The sequence below is a fragment of the Ammospiza nelsoni genome, chromosome 5 (assembly GCF_027579445.1).
Source record: "Ammospiza nelsoni isolate bAmmNel1 chromosome 5, bAmmNel1.pri, whole genome shotgun sequence".
NCBI lineage: Eukaryota > Metazoa > Chordata > Aves > Passeriformes > Passerellidae > Ammospiza > Ammospiza nelsoni.
Genome location: NC_080637.1, coordinates 4,239,838 through 4,254,951, shown reverse-complemented (window position 1 = coordinate 4,254,951; position 15,114 = coordinate 4,239,838). Strand labels below are relative to the sequence as shown.

The following is a 15,114-nucleotide window of genomic DNA, read 5'->3' as shown; positions in this document are numbered from 1 at the left end:
GACAGAATTTTCCAGCCAAGAATCCCTTTGCCTCTTGCCTCTGAGATGCATCTTTGTGTTGGAGGTGTCAGGCTGAAACTAGTAATAGATTGCTTTTCACTTTGAAATCTCTGAAAAAAAATGTTGGAAAAAATTTAGGATACACTGCCCAGAGAAGTTGTGGTTGCTCCATCCCTGGAAGTGTTCAGGACCAGGCTGGATGGGGCTTTGAGCCACCTTGTCTAGTGTAAAGCATCCCTTCCCACTGTAGGGGCTTGGAACAAGAGGATCTTTAAGGTCCCTTCCAATCCAAACCATTCTGTGATTCTAAAAAAACTCCCCCAGTTTTAAGCATGAACCAAAATTTCAGTCCTTTTTTTTATTGATGTTTCTTCCATTGTATATTAAACAATGTAATGCATACAATAAACTGCAAGCATCATCCCCACACGTTCTCCTCTTTCTGTAGAATACAGAAAATAAGATAAAAAAAAGAAAAACCCAAAATCCCAACCCCAAATCAGAATGGATTTCTTGGACATCACATCCCTCTATTTGTCTTCTATGTTTTGATGCTTTTATTTGTAGTGGATATTTGCTGTAGACTGTTGGCACTACCAGGGAGAAACAACATAATTGTGCAGTGAACTGGTTTATGCTTTATGTAAGAACATTGTGCTGCTGTAAATCTGCTGGGTTTTGCAGAGCTGTCTCCAAAGAATATCCTTCAAAAACTGACCGTGGGGTTTGGGAGTGAGAAGAGGCCCTTAGTGTGGGGGATAATTGGATGGAGCTTGGAGGTGTGAGGTCAGAGCCCTGGGCAGGATATTTATGCTGCAGTGACATCCCAGCATGGAATGGCCCATAAATTTTAGGTGTTGTTGTGCCACAAAATCTATTTGGGGCTGGTCTGAGATCCCAAAGGCACGGGGCATGGAGCTGCCTCTCGTGTCCATTGCCTAGGCATGGCAGACACTCATTTTCACCAGTGTTTGGTGTTCAGGAAACCTCCAGGTTGTCTTTCTTTCACTGTGAGGCATCAGTGACACCTGGGACGATGTCATTTTATGGGAAAGACCCCAATTCACACCCACTGTTGGCAAGGGCCAGTGTGTGCCCGTGCTGCCCAGAAATACTGATTCAGCTCTCAACCAAGCTGGTGGCTGGCTTGCAGTAGTTCTGGCTGTGGTTAGGAATTCTGACTTGGATGGGGATTTATCTAAAATTCAGTGTTTTGCTTTGCAGACACACTTTTTTTCCTCTTTCTGTGTTTCTGATGTGGAGCAAGTGCACAAGGAGCTGTGGAATGCTACAGGAACACCTTACCAGGATTGATGGCTGGGCAAGCAGCACAAACATCCTCCCCCATGGCTTTCAAAACTTTTAAATTATACTTTAAAAAAAAAAAACTTTTCCTTCTGAAACTTTTAAACTTTCTGGGATTTTACAATTTCTGTTACATTTATCTGTGCATTTCTGTCTACCTGCCACAGTAAATCTCTTTGCCTGCAAAGATGACTAAATAGTTTTTTGGTTTGCAAAGATGACTAAATAATTTTTTGGTTTGCAAAGATGACTAAATAGATTTTGGTTTTCACCCAGAGGGGCTACAATTTGGAAGGAAATAACCATGCAAAGCCTGCTGAGTGCAGGGAATCTGGTGTGTGTACTTGTTTCTCACACAGGTGAATTCATAACCTTCTCATGCAGTCACTGTGAGCTCTGTGATCTGGTTTTGCTTCTGAGCATGTTGCTTAAGATGCTGATTTTCCCTGGATAACAGCACTCTCACAATGTTATTGCTATTATTCTTTTATCTCTGTGGGCTAAAAACTGATGTAGAAATTGCAGTCACAATATCAGCTTCCCCCCTCTTTTCCCTGAAAGCTCCCAAACTGCTGATTTCACAGGGCCTTCATTAAAGACTCCTGGGTCTGGAGATTGGGAGCTGGAGCTCTCCATCCATCTCTTGTGAGCCCTGGGCACGGTGCTTAATGCACAAGGAAGGAAAAAAATAATCAGGGAATGTGTGTGGAGGCTTGGGGTTAAGTGCCAGGAGCTGCAGGGTTTGGATGCTCATTTTCACAGTGAGCCATCACCCTAATGGTCATTGATACTAATGATGGGAGAGCCCCCATGGTGATGTGGTGTGTGCAGAGCTTTCACAATCCAGGCACTGCCTGCCTCTCAGAAATGCCTTTCAGGAGCTCTGTGTGCACATCCAAGATCATTTCAGTCAGCCAGCCCTGATTTGTTGGATTTGTTTCTAAGGCTGTTGTTGGCAGCAGTGAAATTCAGGTACCTTGTTCCTAGAATTGAATGGTGCAGAGAGCAGTTTAATGCTGTTGTTTTAAAGAGTGTGCAGTTTATGTTTAGGTAAGAAATTTTGGAGGAGCACAAATGACTAACTCTGGGTGAAACACTCAGACTCTGTAGTTACACCTCAGGATTTTTCCTAATTTATCACACAGGTAACTGTGACTAAAATCAGCCCATTTTTGCCACGTTGGATTCTGTAACAAAATGAGAATAATCAGCCTTCATTCATGGATAACTGCCCCACTGTCTTAGGGTGACTTTATGCTGCTTGTATCCCCAGTTGTCTGCTCTGCTTATGCTGGATATTGAATTCTGTGCTTTTAAAACCACATCTGGGAGCCAAGGGGGGAGAAGGAGAAGCTGTGGAATATCTGAGGTGGCTGTATGCAAAAACATAAAAGAGCTTCAGCTTTCCTTCTCACAGACTGTGTTGTCTGCAGCATGGGCAGCAGGAGAGAGCTCTCCTTTGCTTTTAGTTGGTTTTTTAGCTAGGTGAGGCAGAGAAGTTCCCCACACTGTGGCTTTTCTTCTTCTTGGAACTGATCTGCCCTGGACTGAAAATTCAGAAAAGCATCAGGAGCTCACAGCTGTGACCCACTGGAGCCTGGGATGTGGCATTTTCCAGCACAGGAAAGACTGATAAGAGCCTGAGTGAGCTGAGCTACACCCCACAACACGGACTCTCTGAATTTGCCATCTCTTCAGAACAATGAGAGGGTTCATTGTTTAATATTATTCAATTTTATGCTTGTGAATACTTTGCCTGTTACATAAACAGGTTTTTTTCCACTTTTTTTGAAGGAGGTTTACCTCCCAAACTGGTTGGGGGTGGGAGGCTGCTTGAATTTGCTTTCTAGAAAAGACCTCCCAGCTTCCTCCCAAAGAAAATACCTTCAGAAGCTTCCTCCCAAAATTTGCCCTAAAGCTGGACACCCACTTAAAAATGGTTGTGTCCAGAAGATATTTTTGCATTCCCTTCCCAAGTTTTGATGGTATTAATGAGGGTGGGTTTTGGTACCTAGTCTAGGTGACAGCATGGCAGAATTGTGTTCCAGGTGAAATCAGTGTAAAACCACCTTTAAAATAAATAAATGATCATAGACTTGTTTGGGTTGGAAAACATCACTGAGCCCAACCATTAACCTGGCTATAAATATGTGGTAAATGCTTTAAACAATTGAATACTTCATCATTAAATTCCAACCTGTTGAGGCTGGATGACTTTTTGTTATGCTGAAGGACCAGGTGAAGGAATTGGCTGCATCCCTGCAAGGTGAAGGGTGGGAAGAGATTAATTCCCCTCTCCTCTTTCTGTGTCCCACCTGCATCTCTCTCCCCTCATTCCCAGATCCTGAGGGAGAGCAGGGCTGTGTCTGGGTCATTCCAGGCTGGCTGGTGCTGATCACAGCTGGGTGAAACCTTGAAACAAGTGCAAATGGGAGCTGATGGATTTGCTGCTGCTTCTTATCTGCATAATCTGATTGCAATTGATAAGTGACACCACCAAGATAGAGCTGAGTCCCTTCCCACTATCAACACCCCTCTCTTTTTTACCCCTTTGCTAAAAAGTTATTTTAAATAGTTCAGTGCTGATCACACCTGGATGAAGCCTTGAAACAAGTGCAGGTGGAGCTGATGGGTTTGCTGCTGCTCCTTATCTACATAATCTGATTGCAATTGATAAGTAACACCATCAAGACAGAGCTGAGTCCCTTCCCATTATCAGCACCCTTCTCTTGTTTAGCTTTTTTCTAAAAAAATATTTTAAGTACTTCAGTGCAAACCAGGTATTGACTTTGACTGAAGGAAGGTAATTAATCACAGTTATTATGATTAAATAATTTACTGCTGGATGGGTACCTGAGGTTTTTCTGCTCAGGGAGTCAGGGCAGGGTTTGTGGCACTGTTGGGATCTTTGAGGAAAATTTCTCCTCTGATCTTGGGCAGTTTGACTTGGAAGCAGACAGCCACAGCAGTGGGATGTCAGAAAAGTGTGTCTGTATCCATAATGTTGTGTTTGGGGTGAGCACAGCTGATCCTGCTGTTGGGAGTGCCTCAGTAGTTGGTGGTGGTGACCAAAGTGTCTTGTTCAGCTTCCTGAGCTTCAGTGAGTTGATGGAGGGGATTTTTACAAGATTTTGCATAATAATAAAAATAAAATCGGTATAATAGCATCCCTCATTCTGTCTGCACACACTGATGATGTTTTCCCACAGAATCCCACATTCACCTCTTCCACCCAGAGTCCCTGCAGCTTGGTTGGAGTTTGTAGCCAGTGCATTTTTCATTTCAAGAAATAGAAAAGCAACTCCCAAACCACCCACTGCTTTTTTATTGTTAAAAGATAGCAGTTAATTAAAGACTAGGGAAACACAAGGGGAATGGTGTGCACGTCTGTGAAGGACTCAAAGGATGTTGGGAAGCAAAGTGTCCTGTGGACACTGAGGCAGCTTTTTGCTCATCAGCTTGATTGTTTTGACCCAGAGGATATGAGCAGATAATTTCTGGAAATTCTGAATGGCAGCAGGAAGGATAAAAGTTGAATTTTACTGAAATTCAGTGTAGTTGAATAGAAAAAAACTGTAGGGAGTTGTTCAGGTGAGAACCTAAAGCATGTGTTCATGCTTTTATCTGTTTTTTAATTTTCTTCTCCTTTGTTCTAATCAAGGGCTGCTTTTTCATGCAGAGTTGGGTGTGCAAGGATTAAAGTCTGTGTGCTGGCCCTTTCTTGGGTCAGGACCACAAAAACTACGGTGTAATCTTATCTTAGAAATGAGATCAAGGTGGTTTGGATAGAAAAAACAGAGGACACCAAATATCTTGAAGAAAATTTTAAAAACATTTAAAAACATTAAAACATTAACATTAAAAAAAAATATGCCGAATATTGTTATTAAATTAAGTAGCTCACATGGGCTAAACATTAATTTGAAGTTTGCACTTAACTCAGTTTTATTTTTTAAAAAGTGAGATAATTAGGAGCGAGCAGATTAATCAACAGCTTTAAGGATCAAATACTGAGAGAATGCAAGAGTGACACATTCTCCTACAGACATCACACTTCCTTCCAGCATCTGCTCATTAGCCTGCTGTAAATTCCCATGAATGGGAGCACAGAGTGCTGCTGGTCCAGAGGTGTCATTTGAGCACCTGCATTTTTTGGTGGACAGTTGTTTATGACTTCTGGCTCCCATGAAAATCCTCTCTATTTTATTTTCCTTGAACACTTCATTTAAGACAGGTGTGTAGAAGGCAGTGCCTGAGCTCTGAAGTTGGGGTCTCATGATATTTGTGGCTGCACCACAAGGAAATCAGATCAACAGCTTTTGATGCACTTCCTTTTCTTTTCTGGACTGAATTTGCATTATTTTGTGATCCAGTCCAAACCACAGAACTCTGCTGCTGTGAGAACAGAAGACTGTTTGAAGTTTTAAGTAAGAAATTGTTTAAAGATGTCTTTAGCCCCATTTGGCTTTTTTTCAGGGAGCCCACAAAAGAATTCAAAGCAAACAGTCATTTTTTATAAAAAAAAAAAAATCATTAAAGCACTAAGTAAATTTTTTTTAAATGTAGGTTTTACTTGATTTATTTTGGAAATTCTTAGTAGGGGATCTGGCTTTGTGTTCCCAGCCCTGAAGGTCTTGGGGAGGGTTCAGAAACAGGCTGAGCCTTTACTTGGGGACAGCACTCAGCCCCCATCCTGTTTTCACATCCAGTCTGGTTCCCAGGGATGTAAATAGTTCAGCAAGAGGAATGGAAATGTGGGGATTCAACCGTTTCCTGTCAAAATGCTGTTTTATCAAAATGGAAATATTTTGTGAGAACATGTCAGTTTTGACAAATTGTTTTGATGGGTGAAGTCTAAACAAATTGTTTTAGCAATCTATGTTATTTTGATATAAAGACATCTCATTTCAACTCCATCATTTAGACCTTTATAACATAGCTACAACATTTATGTGTTAATATTTTTGTAACTTATAAATATTGCATCAGATTTGTGACAACTTTAAAATTAAAAGAAAATGTCAATATTGTAAGCTTTCTATATGGTTTTGCAATATGCTGTTTAGCTTTTAAAAAACTGCATATCTTGTCACAGAGTCACAGAGTGGTTTGGGTTGGAAGGGACCTTAAAAAACATCTTTTTCCACCTCCCTGCCATGGACAGGGACATTTTCCACTGGATTTTGGATGCTCCAAGCCCTGTCCAGCCTTGGTTTGCTGGGTGGGTGACCTGTAGCAGATCTCCACTATAATGTCACCTATCCCTGCTGGATGGAGTGGCTGGAATTCCCTTGAGTTGCCCTTCAGATGTTCTCCTGCTGATCTGTGATCCTTCTCTCCAGGCTCTGGGCATTTCTTTCTGGCACCAGCAGCTTTATTTTAATGTATCTTAAGTGTATATCTGATTCTTGTATCTCATATATATAAACATAATATATATAACATATATATAATATATATACATAATATATAATAAATATATACATAAAATATATAACATATATACATAATATATAAAATATATGTAATATATGTATTATATATTTCTAATTTTTATATCTGTATTAAATTTTGAACATCCTGAAAATTAATCTTTTAATGAGATCCTGGTATTTTAGTTCATTTCACAATGGAGGCAAAAGAATTGCCTGAGTCCTGCCCAGCTATAATTCCCCTTGTTAATTATTTTTGTTCGTTGCAGTCCTAGGAAAGAGTTAAATTTTTTAATGATAAAAATAGTTCCCACACTGAGAGTGTTGTCACTTAGCAGATTAATCTGAAAGATCTTAAACCATTTTATAAAGCTGTTTAAGATGCTGTTCTTCACGTATGAGAAAATTAAAACTCTGCTGTTTAGAGGTTGATGGGTTCCAGTGGGGATTTTCCAGCAGAGGTGTCGACAGGTTGCTGGTGATCCTGGGTTATTAAAAAAAAAAAGGAAATCCAAATGTGAAGAGTGTTTTGTTGTTTTTTGGTTGTTGGGTTTTTTTAGGTATGGACAAAAATGAGCATAATTTGATATTACTGCTTGTTGGGCACATGTATCCATGGGGCATGCTGAGGTGTTTCCAGGGAGTAGCTTATTTTTAAGTGCTGTATGCCTGTAAGTTATTTATGCAACCATTCCTTTATTTTACCAAATGCAGCAGTTCAGATCCCTGAATCTTGTTCTTGCCAATCAAGTGGGTGCCTTGGGGGGAAAAAAACAGTCCTGAAAAGTAAAAAACCAACCACGTTCTCCCCATTGTCTTGTCGAGTTTTCAGATTTCAGGGTTTTTCCTGCACTTTGCAGTGTCCTGTTCTTGGGGGGGAAAAAAAAAAAAGGAAAATGAGGATTTCCATGTAAACCTGAGAGAAGTGACTCTCAGCAAAACAGCAACTACTAGAAAACGAGATAAAATCCCAAGAGCTGCTAATGTGATAATAGTATCTCATATTCATTGAATGGAGTGCCTGTGCCTCAGTGCTGCCATGGGACTGTGAATGTGCTTTTAATCTCTTATTTCTCTAGAGAGGCAGATAAATCTGAACCCATTATGTGCTGAGGCTGAGGCAGGGCACAGAGATTTACAGGATTGCAGGGAATGAAGCTGCTGTCCTGGCTCTGGGGCACGTGTTCAGAGGGTTTGGATGGGATGGGATGGGATGGGATGTGCATTTCCAGCTTCTCTTGGAATGGTTTTCATGGTCAGCACACACAGAGCAAGGGGAAAAGGCTGGGCTTGATGGGGAAAACCTGATAAATACTAAATACATCAGCCAGTGAGCAGCTGGCAGCAGCCCCTGCTCCTCAGGTCCAAATGCAGCCTGGAGTGTCAGGACACAGCTTGGGAAAATGAGGAAAATGAGTAAAAGTGAGGAAATGGCAGTGGGTAAGAAGGGGAGAGAGGAATGGGAGTCAGAGATGTTGTGGGCAAGGTGAATTGAGTAGGGAAAAGTGGGAAGAATTTGAGGGATATTGGATATGATCCAATTCTTGGTGGAAGGGGCACTCAATTTTATAGCCTGAGTCTTAATGTCAGAAAAGTCTTTTTTCTTATTGAAGAATTTGCTGTAATATTTGCCACACTAGAAGGTGATCTCTGAAATAATAATTTTTTTTCATGGAAGGAGGCAGTGAGCTGCAAGGTTTTTACTGATTTTTACTTTTGCAGGTGTGGATAATTTCACTGAGGTCTGTTGGGAGTGGTTCACCCTTCACCAGCCCATCACTGAGTCTGGGACTGGTTCATCCCTACAGCTGCTCCTCAGGGATTGGGGAGGGAAATTTTGGGTCTTTTTTCAGGTGTTTGAAGCCCATGGACCACTCCTGACTCACTGAATTAATTTAAGGCAGGGGAAAATGTTTTGAAAACAGGAATTCTAGTGGAGTTTAGGTCACTATGGAGCAGGATTCTTTGTCCTGGCCACCTTCCTACCCATCCAGGCAAGTTCAAACACTATTTTTATGTAAAGCAAAAAAAAAGCAGAATTCTCCCAGCCTGTCCAGCAGTAGGAGAGGTTCTGTAGAGCCTTTTCCTGTAGCTGATGATGAGGGAAAATGGGAAATAGTGATGGGAAGTTCACTGCTTCGCTCCCCAGTGCTGAAGGAGTCTGATATTCCAGAGGAGCAGCATTTCTGGAGAGGGATGCTCAGGCTGGGCACCCATGCATGGCACTGACAGCTATTCTCATTTATCCAGCAGATTTTCCTTGTTTGAATATATTTGTTTAACATTTTGCTTGGTCCTCAAAGGCTTTTGCAGCTATCGTGATCATTCAGATTCACTTCATTACTACTAAAAATTAATATTTGCACTGTGGTGACTTGAACTGTAAAGCTGAGCAGGCTGATTGTGCTCTGTAGGCACAGAGGAAGGTACAAATCCCTGTTTCTACAACTTCCAGTGCAATTTCCTGTCTCTCAGAGGTTTTCAGAGCCGTTTTATCTATGCCACAAAAGCATAATAAAGGAAAACCCTAGAAATTAGATTTGTATGAGAAGGATGGTTCTGAAACCACCTAGAAACTGAGAACAGCTCAGGTTTTTTTTTTCAGCTGAGCCTGTTTAGTCTGAAAACAGAGGTCACCTTGTGACTTTTGGACTTTGGAAGTCTCTAATCCAGATCTGAATGTGGAGAGGAGCTTATTTAGATGTCAAACTGTGAGGTGCAAGTCTTTTAAAAAAGGACAGGGATTTTTTTCCTCTCTCTCTGAAAGGCACTGGGAGACTGACAGACAGGCAGATCTGTGAATCAGGCATCGTTATGACATCTCCAGTTGGGCATCTGGAAGTGGAAGCCCCTGAAATCTGTTAATCTGTTGTCAACTTTGAAAAATCCTATTCTCCCCCCATCTCCCTCCCCCCCAGTCCTGCCAGCTTTCAAAGTTCAAAGTGTGTGCTTTTTATCACATTTGTCATTCCTCGGTAGCGAAGCTCTGGCATTCAGAGATTTGGCTGACAACTTGGTGGGAACGAGCCAGAATCGAGTTCAACTTGCACCTTTCTGTGCTGCACCCAGTGCTGTGCTCAGGGGGAGGCAGAATCTGAGCTAGAGGGACCCCAGCCTCATTCATTGCCACAATCCCCATCCTCTCCCTGGTGCCAAAATTCAGCTTGGTTTCTTTATCATAAGGTAGGTGGACAGGAACTGATGAGTTCAACACAGCAGGAGTGTTGAGAGAGGAAGTGTCATATCCAAACTATTTCTTCTCAGGCTGTTCTTTCATCTTAAATAATGCAAAGGTTATAAATCTTCTGGAAATCATGCAAAACTGGTGCTGCAAAACAGTTAGAATGGTTCCAGGCAAGTTCAAACACTATTTTATGGAGGCTCGAGTCCAGCAGTGCAAGGTTTGATAATTTTAAGTACATTTAAGGTTTGATAATTTTAAGTACATTTAAATGCACATTTAAAGGAATTTAGATAGCTAAATGGGATGTATAGCTCAAGCTGGGAGAACTGGCTTTTGGGGAAGGAGCAGAGCTCAGAAATGAGGTTGAGGCAAGGTGCCCTGGGCATGGCTTGTGTCTTTATCCATGCTCAGTCCTGTGGATTACCATGGGGTAATGGTTTTTAAATAACATATCTGGTTGTTTATTCAGAGGAAATGTTTACATTTTCAAATGTTTGTGATTTTTCCCTTCTGTAGGTGTTTCTGAGTTAGCAGCATAACTGCATTCCTGATGATTCTCTCACACATAAGTAAGATTAGTTTGGAGAGAAAACAAAGTTTCAGATGTAATTTAATTCTCTTCTACAGGCAGGTAGAATTAAAGTAGAATTTCTGGATTTTTGATAGCAACTGCACAGTACATTTGAAGAAGCATTTCTGTCTGTCAAGCTGAGATTTGCTGAATTATTGCCTTCATGTGTCCACTGATTTAAACCAGAACTGACCTGGAATGTGAATCGTAGAGGCAAAATTTATATATTTCAGTTCAAACCTTATAAAACTGCATACACGTCCTAAATTGATGCTGGTTCACAGTGTTTACCTCAGAAATTATTCTTTTTTTTTTTCCTGATAAGGGAAAGACTTTAAGTCTTTCTTCTTGCTGGTGTATTGACTCAGCAGCTGATATATGATGTTCTCAGGGTTGATTTTTCTACTCTGTTGGAAAAGCACCTGCAGTTTCTGGTCTCCTGTCAAGGAATTGAAAGTTTGCACAGCTTCTTTTTTTCCCAGAGGTCATTAGTGAACATACAGAGAGACTTTATAAATCACATCTGAGCCCAGGTGATAAGCAGGAAACGAGTGGTTGCACAAGCAGTGGCCAATTCTGAACGGGAGAGATGGGGATGATAAACCATGATGTTATAAATCATTGTCAGTGGCTACAGTGGAGCAACACCTTCCCTTTTTTCGGGATTTAACTGTGTGAACAGGTTGCCCAAAGAACTGGACAACAAACCAGCTTTTCTGCTTTGTCTGAACTGCAGCTGCATCCAAAACTTTAGAGCTGGTAAATCTTGAGGTGATGTTTCTGATGGAATCACAGGATGGTTTGGGTTGGAAGGAACATGAAAGATCATCTCATTCCATGCCCTGTCATGAGCAGGGACACCTTCCACTATCCCAGGTTGCTCCAAGCCCTGTCCAACCTGGCCTGGGACACTTCCAGGGATGGGGCAGCCACAGCTTCTCTGGGCACCCTGTGCCAGGGCCTCATCCCTCTAATAATGAATAATTTCTTAATAAATACACCAGGTCCACTGTGTGACACACACATGGCAAGTCACTGCAGTCTACTGTGCTAAGCATTTCTTTTCTTCCCTTCCCTTCTCTTCCCCAGCAATCAAGGAGAAATACATGGACTGGACAGAGTTCCTCATCCAGGATCTGACCGGCGCCAGGACGGCCCCTGCCAATTTGCTGGAAGGTGTATGTATTAGATTGCATTCCTCCTCCTCCTCCTCCTCACTGTGTGCTTGCAGTGTCTGTGTCTGCCAGCCCTGGGACCTGACCATGCCCCAAAATCCATGGCAGCAGTGCCTGGACTCTGCTGGCCCCAGTCATGGGGAGTTTTGCCTTTTCAATCTTTACAAAGTTGGTGCTCAGAAAAGGCATAGAGTGTGGAGGGGATCCACAACAGGGGGAGCTCAGCCCTTCAGTGCCCCAGTAGATCCATCAAACTGGTGACCTGAGCTGCCAATCCATCCCTGCCCCATCCCTGGAAGTGTTCAGACCAGATTGGATGGGGCTGGGAGCAATCTGGTTAGTGGAAGGTGTCCCTGCCCCATGGCATGGGGTTGGAACTGGGTGATCTTTAGGTCCCTTCCAACCCAGACCATTCTGTGACTCTGTGGCACAGCTTGGAGAGGGGGTTTGCTAGGTTGATGGGGAGCATTGTCAGGTTTATCTTTATATGGGAAGTGCTCCCTCAAGGACATTCCCTCCACCTAAATCCAGCAGTCACATTTAGCGGGGAAGTTGTTAGGTGAGGTGGCCTCAGAAGAGCAGAAGGGTTCATTTTTTAGATGCTCCCAGAGCCCAGTCTGCAGCAAATCCAAGGGGTGGCTTGCACTTGGGACAGCCTCAGATCCTGGACAAAAATCCCACAGCTTCACCTTGAAACCAGGAGCAGCTTTTGCATCAGGGCCTGCCCTGCTCTGCTGTGGGTGCTTTGGAGAGGAGACAGATGCTCCTGCAGGAGCCCCTCATTCTTTGTCCCTCTGTTTAGGCTGAAAGCAAGGCCACACAGGAATTTGTGAAAGTGCCCATTTGGCTTGTGGGAAGCCAGTGTCCATCCAGGCACCATTTCTGGTCATTTTGTCCCTGCTCACTTCCACCATCCACAGCTGCATCCTTTTTCCACGTGCCCAAGCAGTATGGATGGACCTGGCAGGGATAATTAATATTGTACCATTAGGGTCTTCCCCCCCCAGTCTGAGTGAAGAACAGCCTTGCAGACCCCAGACAATCCACATCCTGCTGCATCCCCATTCCTCGACTACCACATGCAGAAATCTGGTGGTGCCCAGCCCCCCATCTCTGGTGTGTGCCAAACCTCCCCTTTCTGCAGGCAGAAAAGCAGAGAGAGAAAACACTGAGTTGGCTTGAAGCAGTTTCTGACCCTTTCCTGGTGTTTTATGTGCTCAGTGCTGTGTCCTGCAATGTATGTTGGCCCCTGTTGACAGGTTTGCTGTTCATGAGTGCTGCAGATTGTTGTTAGGCTGTTAAATCACTATGTAGTGCTACTTTTTAAATCCTTTTTTTTTAATTTTTACGTGCCAGCTATGCATGTGAAGGGTTCTTGCATGATGGTAAATGTTAATATTTCATGCAAGCTGATTATTAATCCTAGCCATTCAGTTCTCATGGGCTAAGTGACAGCCCATTGGCTTAAAATTTAGCACACAAATCAGGGAAGCAATATTCACTTTGATACAGCCAGGGATTTATTATAATAAGTTAAATCATTACACCATCCTTTCATATTAAAGAATATTTGGTTGCAAGCAGTTGTATGAGAGGGGAAAAAAATCCACATTAAAGTGGATTTCTGTTGTATTATTAAATTCTGACACTGCATTTTGCCATGAAATAATATTTGAAGAGATTATACAGATGCTTGCAGCTTGCACTGTAGAAAAGTAGCTTATTATGGCAAATATATTGTTCTGAGAAATATCTGTTAATCATAAATTTATTTAAAGTTGTACATGTGATAAGCTTTTGTTAATTTTAATTGCATTTTTTAACATATTCTCATGCTCTTGCCTGCTTCTTTGTATTAAGAGAGACATACAAAAATCGATTGCATCTTAAAATTTCAATATTTTCAATATTCAGAAGGAAAAATAACTTTTTGAAAAATAAGGCATTCTCCTTGTTCTGTTTTGTAGCCACTATTAGAAAGAACCATCCTGGACTGACTCTTGATTTACAGAGTTAATATTTTAAAAAGTAATGTGAGATGTTTATATGGTTTAATTAAGTAAAAGTGAGACAAACACACAGGAAAAAAAAAAGTCTTTGTTTTTAATGTATTTTGCCTTTGCTGAGCATCTCCTTTGGGGACCAATGCTTCCAAGTCTTGGGGTCATTTTAATGCTGCTCTTAAAACCCCGGAACTGAGACATTGCATAAGAATTCAAACTTGTATTTAATAAAAGAATAAGAAATCTTAACCACTATGTTAAAGCTTGAGAACACAGAGATGCTCACAGTCACAAAATAAAACCACTGAGCCCCAAAGGGGTTGTTCTGCAGAGCATCTCATGGTTTTTTAATGCCTGTGCTTGCAGGTGGAAGGTTACACACATGTGTAAAATGCTGCAAAACTGGGATCCCAGAAAATAAAATAACCATGTGGAAGCAAATAACCTCAGTCACTGGGATTTCTTGGGCATGGTGGCTTGACCCAACAAATCCTGTGTGCCTTGGGCTTGGCTCCAAACCTGCTGTGGGCTTTGAGCTTTGGAATAACCCCCACAGCCTCCTGCATCTGTGGCTGGGGGGGATAATTTGCTCTTCTTGCTAGTAGGAATAAGATAAAGCTGATCTTTGGTGAAAGAGATCAGTACACAGAGTGAAATTTCTGGGTCATGCACAAAGTAGTCACCTTCTAGGTAAATATTAGGGTCCAGTCCTGTGGTTGGTTCTTATCAGCTGCAATCAATGATAATTTGTTTTAAATCCTTCAATACAACTGGGCTTTGAGTAGTACAGGAGCCTCCTAAATGGATAGGCCTTACAAGCTGTTCCACCTTTATTATTCTTTTTTTTGTTGTTGTCGATGATGTCGCTTGAGAAATTAGCACAACTGTTGTTTTCTGTTTTACTTCTGAATTTGCACTTGGAAGACATTGGGTAAAATAGAAGAAGAACAGACTGTTTGCTGATCGCTTGGATGATGGTGTGAAAAACAAAAATAATCTTCTGCTGTCATCTGTTTCCTTGAGAAGTCTTCAAATAAAGTTTAAAATAAGGAGTTTTGCTTCTATTCAAACAGCCTCTGCGAGGAAAAAACCCTGTAGACCTCATTACAGTTGATTCCTTAATAGAGCTGCAGGATTCCCAGAATCCCTTTCAGTACTGGATAGTTAGTGTGGTTGAAAATGTTGGAGGAAGATTACGCCTTCGCTATGTGGGATTGGAGGAGACTGAATCCTATGACCAGTGGTTGTTTTACTTGGATTGCAGACTTCGACCAGTCGGTTGGTGTCAAGAGAATAAATACAGAATGGACCCACCTGCAGGTAAGGAACCTCCTAGAAATATTGTCTCCCTTTGTGGTGTTCACTGATGTTTTGAGATGCTTTGTCCTTTTCCAGCATTCACATTGCTTTGTCAGTAGTTTCTGGTTGTGGCACAAATGGGAGG

At 41.9% G+C, this 15,114-nt stretch overlaps 1 protein-coding gene across 1 annotated transcript in view; it reads left to right on the top strand.

Annotated features, from left to right (window-relative positions):
- The window catches only part of SFMBT2 (Scm like with four mbt domains 2), a 116,154-nt gene that overhangs the window by 37,904 nt on the left and 63,136 nt on the right, over positions 1 to 15,114 (top strand). The window contains exons 5-6 of the mRNA XM_059473030.1: positions 11,582 to 11,670; positions 14,744 to 14,990. Coding sequence (XP_059329013.1) covers positions 11,582 to 11,670; positions 14,744 to 14,990 — 336 coding nt within the window. The remainder of the gene's footprint in view (positions 1 to 11,581; positions 11,671 to 14,743; positions 14,991 to 15,114) is intronic.